This window comes from Megascapheus bottae, chromosome 5, assembly GCF_031878675.1.
Source record: "Megascapheus bottae isolate mThoBot1 chromosome 5, mThoBot2.hap1, whole genome shotgun sequence".
NCBI classification, from domain to species: Eukaryota; Metazoa; Chordata; class Mammalia; order Rodentia; family Geomyidae; genus Megascapheus; species Megascapheus bottae.
Window position 1 is genome coordinate 75,053,304 of NC_143513.1, and position 6,784 is coordinate 75,060,087.

Sequence of the window (6,784 nt, forward strand, 5' to 3'; positions counted from 1 at the left end):
CACAAAGAAACACATGCCCAAAGATTCTAAGCATGGAGGCATAGTAGCAAAAAAAGCAAAGGCAATCATAATTTCAATAAGAAAAAAGAGATGCATTTATGCAAAAGAAAGCTGTCTGGCAGGCACAGGTGGCTCAAGCCTAGCTACTCGAGAGGTTGAGATGAGGATCTCAGTTTGAAGTCAGCCCAGGTAGAAAAGTCCCCATAAGACTCTTAACTCTAATTAATCATTCAAAAACGAGAAGTAGCACTATGGCTCAAAGCAGTAAAGCAATCGCCTTAAGCACACAGAGGCTCTGGGAAAGCACCTAGGCCTTGAGCTCAAGTTCCACAACCAATCCAAAAAAAAAAAAAAGGAAGCAAGCAAGCAGTCTGTTTTAATAAATCAGAGCAGTTTTGGTCTAAAACTTGTAGGACCACAGAAGGGGAGGGGAAGGGAAAATCCAGGAAAGGAGGGGAGGAAAGGGGAAAGGAGAAAAAAGTTAGGGAGGAGAGAGAATGATAGGGGAGGGAAGAAGGGGAAAAGGAAATGAGAGAAGGGAAAAAGAAACGACAGGGAAGAGGAGCCGGGGATAGGAGGGAAGGAGAGAAAAAGTGGTAGTACCTAACTAATATCAACATGACTAGATCTTCAAAACAGCATTGAATAAAAGTTCTAAAACACAGGCTGGGAGTTTGGCCTAGTGGTAGGGTGCTTGCCTAACATGCATGAAGATCCAGGCTCTCTGTTTCCCTGTAGCACATACACAGAAAAAGCCTGAAATGGTGCTGTGTTTCAAGTGGTAGAGTTCTAGCTTTGAGAAAGCTCAAGACAGTGCTCACACCCTGAGTTCAAGCCCCAGGACAGGCAAAAAAAAAAAAACAAAAAAAAAAAACAAAAAAACCAAACTAAAACACATTAATACTTCATTTTGTATATAGATATAAATGTTCTAAAAGAGCAGGGTGCCAAGATCAAAATAGAAGTTTCTCCTAGACAAAAAGGGGAATGAGACTAAGGGAATTAAAAAAAAAAAAAAAAGGGGGGTGGGGGGGGCAAGGCCTATTGTATTTTTATTTACATATTTATTTATTTTACTTATTTATTTGGCAGTACTGGGATTTGAACCAGAGTCTGGTAGACTAGACACTGTGCCACTTTTTTTTAAATTGTAATTCATAGAAGGATTACATTATATTTGCCAGATAGGAGGTGCACTTTTTTTTTTGCCTTATTTTTGAGATAGGCCTTAAGCTTATATACCCGGTCTGAGCCATAATCCTTCTATTTGTGTTTCCGGCACAGCTGGAATGAGAGCTGTAAACAGTTCACTTGCTGCCTGGGCTGGCCTTGAACCACAATCCTTCCTACCTCCATGACCCAAGAAGTTGTTTATTTCACTTAAGCTAAGAAACAAAAATTAAAAAGGAAGGTAAACATTAATTCTGAGAGGTGAGTCACAAGTGTATTCTCTATCCTTTCTGGTATATATTCAGAGTAACATATTTAATGTATGTTCTCTTATTCTTCCTGCATTTCAGTATTTTTCCTCTCAATAAATGAACCAGCTACTCTCCTCATTTACCCACCCCCACCTAAAGTTTCAATTAACTGAAAGAGAAAGACAAAGGCATATAAACAGGAAAGCGCAGGGAGGAAACACCCATATTGGCATAAGCCACAGAGCCAGCGACAGCTGACTTGAAACAGTTAAACAGCAATGGTGCTTGCAAAAAGAATAACCTGAACTGATGGGCAATCACACTTCCTAGAACTACTGTTCAAGAGAAATGAGTAGTTAGGAAGCTGTGAAAATCTGGTTCAAATGTCAGTCAACTCTGCTAGCTACCAGCTATGGGGCATCAAGCAAATTTTTAAATACTCGATGCCAGGTTCCATTTGATTAAGTTGGGGTTTATAATTCTAACCTCGGGAGCTATAGGGAAAAAAAAGATGAATTTAGATAACATCTCTAAAAAGCTTATCTCAGAACTTGGCATTTAATGATTTGTTCAAAAAATGGTACTTGTTGTTGATGTCAAAGCTGGAATATGATTTCCGTGTGTGGGAATATTATTTCAGCAATATTAATAACCAAATTAATGTGCCAAGAGAAACACTTCTATAACACCTAAGCACGCCTGATTACCAATTGAAAGGTATAGGTTAAAGTATTACAAAGACAAAAAAGAAAAGAAAAAGAAAAGACAGAACAAAATCTCATTTAAATCCAGGAGCTGGTAGCTTGCACCTGTAATCCTAACTACTCAGGAGGTTGAGATCTGAGGATTGAGATTCAGTCACCCTCAGTGGGGAAAGTCCATGAGACTCCTATCTCCAATTAAACACCTAAATACAGAAAGCAGAGCTGTGGCTCTAGTGATAGAGCACCAACCTGGAGCAAAAAAAGCTTAGAAACAGCACCAAGTCCCTGAATTCAAGCCCCAGGATCAAAAACAACAACAACAAAAAAGTTGTTGTACTGTGATGACTCTAATAAAAATAGATTTTACCTGTTAGCGATAATTACCAAAGTAATTATGAAGCAAAGGACTGCTATGGTTTAAAATAACTCACTGGAATTGGGGATCGTTGTGCAGAAGGCAAAATAAAGCAAACCAGCTGTAATTTGAAAACTGATGAGTCAAAATGATAGTTATATGAAAGCTCATCAATCACTCTTCTCTACATTTTTTAAGAGTTTTGTTTTGTTTTTTTTTTGGTCAGTCATGGGGCTTGAACTCAGGGCCTGAGCACTGTCCTTGGACTTTTCTCAAGGCTAGAGCTCTACCACTTCAGCCACAGCACCACTTTCAGCTTTTTTCTATGTATGTGGAACTGTGGAATAGAACCCGGGTCTTCGTGCACGCTAGGCAAGCACTTTAACCACTAGGCCAAACTCCCCGCCCTGGAGTAAGTTTTTTTAAAAAACTGAGCAAAAGTTGAAACTTTTAAAATCAAAGGTCAACACTTGCAAAACAACAGAAAAAAAAAAAAAGATCAGGAAACCTCAGAAGGGTTAGACAATGTTAGACTATTCTTTCCTTTTCTCTCTACACACTCTCCTTTTCTTGCTTAATGAAGCTACTGGTAACTTAGTTGCCTTCTAGATACAAGTTCTGGCAATTCAGAACCACACTTTTTTTTTTTTTTATAGGGGATTTTTTTTTTTATATATAGGGGAGAGCTGCTTGAATTCAGGATCTGAGTGCTGTCACTGAGGTTTTGTGCTCAAGACCAGTACTCTACCACTTGGAGCAACAGCTCCACTTCCATTTCTCTGATGATTATTTGAAGATGAGTCTCCAGACTCTCCTGCCTGGGCTGGCTTTGAACCCCGATCTTCAGATCTCAGCTTCCTTAGTAACTAGGATTTGCAGGCCTGAGTCACTAGTGCCCTGCATAGAAGCACACTTTTAAATAGTTACTTCATAACATGTTAAATAAATACTTTATTAAGGAAGTCCATCCAAGCAGTTTAAAAAAATTAAGAGTTCTTTTTCGTTTTATGCGTTCTAAATCAGGAAGTTTCCTGGGGGATTACCTTACCATTTAAAACTCTCCATCCATTTAAACTCTTCTTATGTTTTATTACACACCTATTAAGTTGAGTGGCGAGGTTTTTGCTAGTAAATTAATTGACCAAATGTTTGATGACCATCTTTTTGAACACTGAACATCACCTAAAGCTGCTTCTTTTTGTTTGTTTTACATTTTTTGTGAGTTTCTTTTGTTGTTGTTGATTTGTTTAGTCGACTAGGGTTTTAACTGGAGACCTTACACTTGCTAGCAAAACACTCTATGCTAAGCCAGACCCCTAGCACTTTTTGTAAAGCTGCTTCTTTTTTTTGTTGCCTGTCCTGAGCCTTGAACTTGGGTCCTGGGCACTGCCCCTGGGCCTCTTTGTGCTCAAGGCTAGCGCCTGGCTTTTTTTTTTTTTTTTTTAATTTATTGGAGATGAGAATCTCACGGGGATGTTTCTGCAGGGGCTGGCTTCTAACCCCAATCCTCAGATCTCAGTCTCCTGAGTAGCTGAGATTACAGGTGTGAACCACCTAAAGCTTTTAAGGACAAACTTTTTTTTTTTTAACCTATATGGGAGTCTGTTGTTTTTCTTTTCGAATAGATAGAACCTCTGGACAGAAAAGATGTGAAGAACTGAGACACAGTCATCAGCCTTTCATTAATGAGCCTTTAGATCTCAAGAAAGATGGAAAGGAGGATCAGGGTAGAGGAAGACACTTCTCAGCAGGGCTGGGTGACTAATGGGGGGAGGTGAGAGGAGGAGAAGAGGAGGAGGGAAGAGGAAGGAGAAAGGAGAGGGAGGAGAAGGAGAGTGGGGAGAGCCAAGGGGAAGAAAGAGGAGGGGAGGGGAAAGGAAAGACCAGGGGAGAAGGAGAGGAGGGGGAGGTGGAAGAGAGGGGGGAGGGGAAGGCAGGGAGAAGGAGAGGATGGAGTGGAAGATAGGAGGGGAAGGAGGAAGAGGAGGGGGGAGAGGGAAGACTGGGGAAGAAGAGGGGGGAATAGAACCAGAAGAAGCTGGAAGATAGGTGAGAGGGCCTGCCTGGAGGTAGTTGACCTATGTGGTCACTAGATTGCCCAACTCCTCAGACCCCGGAATCCAGAGACCAGGCCTGAGCAGGCCGGGTCTACACCATCTTGCCACCACCATCTATTTGTGCCACCATGGTAGGTGCCACCGTCATAGGTGTGACCAGAACCAGAAGGTGTTTTGTTCCTTCTTTTTGTGGTTTTTCTTAAGGCCTTGCGCACGTTTAAACTTCCTAGCCCTGAGCTACTCACTGGGAATGGAGAAAACAACTAAATCAAAACGGCACCAGCGGCTCTGTAATCTTAGCCACTCAGGAGACGCCACTTAACCACCAGCAAAAAGCTCGGAGCCGAAGCGTGGATCAGAGCGATAGTGCTCCAGCCTTTTTTTTTGGGGGGGGGGGCGGGGACAAGCCAAGCAACATCTCCAGGCCCTGAGTTCAAGCCCTGGGAGCAGCCCAAAATAAACAAATACAGCTAAAAACTTAAAGAGCCAATGGATCCACCGGCAGTAGCTTCGGCTGGAGTGAGCGCGCTAACTGGGGATGGTCCTTGGAGGGGCGGATGGGCCGGTCAGCCTCGCTGGGTGTGTGTGTGGGGGGGGTAACCCCGAGAAGGGCCCTGCTGGCCTGGTGGTGTGGGCTGCCCCCATCTTGCCGCTGCCAGTTGCCAGGCGCGGTGATGACCGAGGCGGGGCTGGGTGCCGCTGGAGCGTCCGGGGACCAGAGTACCCGGGAGACCACGCAAGCTACCCCGGGCGTCGCTCCCAGGTCTGCCCCCAGCTTCCCCGGGCTCTGGCTCCCCGCCCCCCAATACTTGATCCTTCGGACTCCAATGAGAGGACCGGCAGGGTAGAAGCTGCCCGGGTTCCCCCCCTCCCCCTGCCCACCCATGGACCACGGGCGCTCTAACGGTATCACCAGGAGCGATCTCCGGGCGCTCATAGGCGGGGGACCCGCAGACACAAAAAGCGCGGGCGAAGGCGAGGCCGGCAGCGAGGTCCCCGGTTCTCCCGGTCCCCGCGGCCCCCCAGGGCGCACTCACCGATCCGACTGCGAGTAGTGGCACCGGCCCAGCAGGTTGAGCTTGCAGAGATGCAGGCTGTCGCAGCCCCTGGCGCAGAACTTGCGACGGCAGACCCGGGCTCGAGTGTTGGCCACCACGGACCAGGTGCTGCCGGTGCTGCTGGGGGTCTGGAGCAGCACGAAGCGGTCGGGCCCGGCCTCCTCCAGCACCTGGCGGAGCTGCCCCTGGGAGAGCTTGATCTCCAGCAGCAGCGCGTCCAGGGTCATGCGGCCTCCGTGGGCGCACAGGACCTTGACGATGAAGCTGCACACCCCGGGGTCCGCCATGGCGACGCTCGCCCGGGCACAGCGCGGGGCTCTCGGGGGGTGGGGAGGGAAACGGAGAATCGAAAGTCAGCCGCGTCCCGGGGCGGGCGGGGCTGGGCGCTTTCGGTTTCCAATTCGTCCGAGGTCAGGGCTCGGCGACCTCGCTTAAAGCCAGGCACGATGGCGAGCGGACAAACAGATCGCGCACCCGCCAACGTGCCCGCGATCGCGGCTACGGCTGGACGACGCCTTCCGCTCCCAGCCTCGACGATCGTCAGGTTTCCCCAGCTGCGCCCCGCGACGCCTGCCCGGTGATAAGAGGAAGTTGAAAATGGTCCCGGGGCTCCCGGGAGGAGGTCTGATAAAGCCACCCCAGAAGCGACGTCCCGCCCCCGGGGCCCCACTGGAGCCGCCCCACCCCTCCCCGGAAAGAGCTGACCCTAGGGAGCGCTCCTTCCGACCCGGAAAGTCGGTTTTCCCCTCCCTCCCCTCCGCCCCTTCTCGGTCAGCGCGCCCTGGTTCCGCACTCGAGGAAGGAGCCTGAGCGATCGCGCCCCCGCGGGCCGCCGCCGGCCCGGCCCCCGCCGGGCTCCCGGCCCCCAGGTCGCGACGCGCCTGCTCTTCGGGTCTCAGCGCGCCCCCTCTGAACACTGGCTGCCTGCGGCGGCCAACTTGGGCGCCCCCTCCCCCGAAACCGCCGCCTTTTCGGTCTCCTGATTGTGAGACGTTTCAAGGTGTCTGACCGGTTCCTTCCACCGTCTCCCCTCCACTCACCGTGAGGATGTTTATTCTAAAAGCAAACCTAGGTGTGAAATCTTAGCCTCAGAAAACAAAACAGTGCCCTGATCCCCACCTCCGCCCCCCGTGTTTTCCTTCTCATTCACCTGGGTAGGAGGGGGGGGGTGGTCCTATCCTTTGTTATC

General features: G+C 48.5%; 1 protein-coding gene across 2 annotated transcripts in view; it reads right to left on the reverse strand.

Moving 5' to 3' along the window:
* Zc3hav1 (zinc finger CCCH-type containing, antiviral 1) overlaps positions 1-6,154 on the reverse strand; it is a 36,922-nt gene extending 30,768 nt beyond the window's left edge. For both annotated transcript variants that reach the window (XM_090333383.1, XM_090333384.1), the window contains exon 1: positions 5,575-6,154. In XM_090333383.1, the coding sequence (XP_090189509.1) occupies positions 5,575-5,882 (308 nt within the window). In that variant the 5' untranslated portion in view covers positions 5,883-6,154. The remainder of the gene's footprint in view (positions 1-5,574) is intronic.
* Between the last annotated feature and the right edge of the window lie 630 nt (positions 6,155-6,784).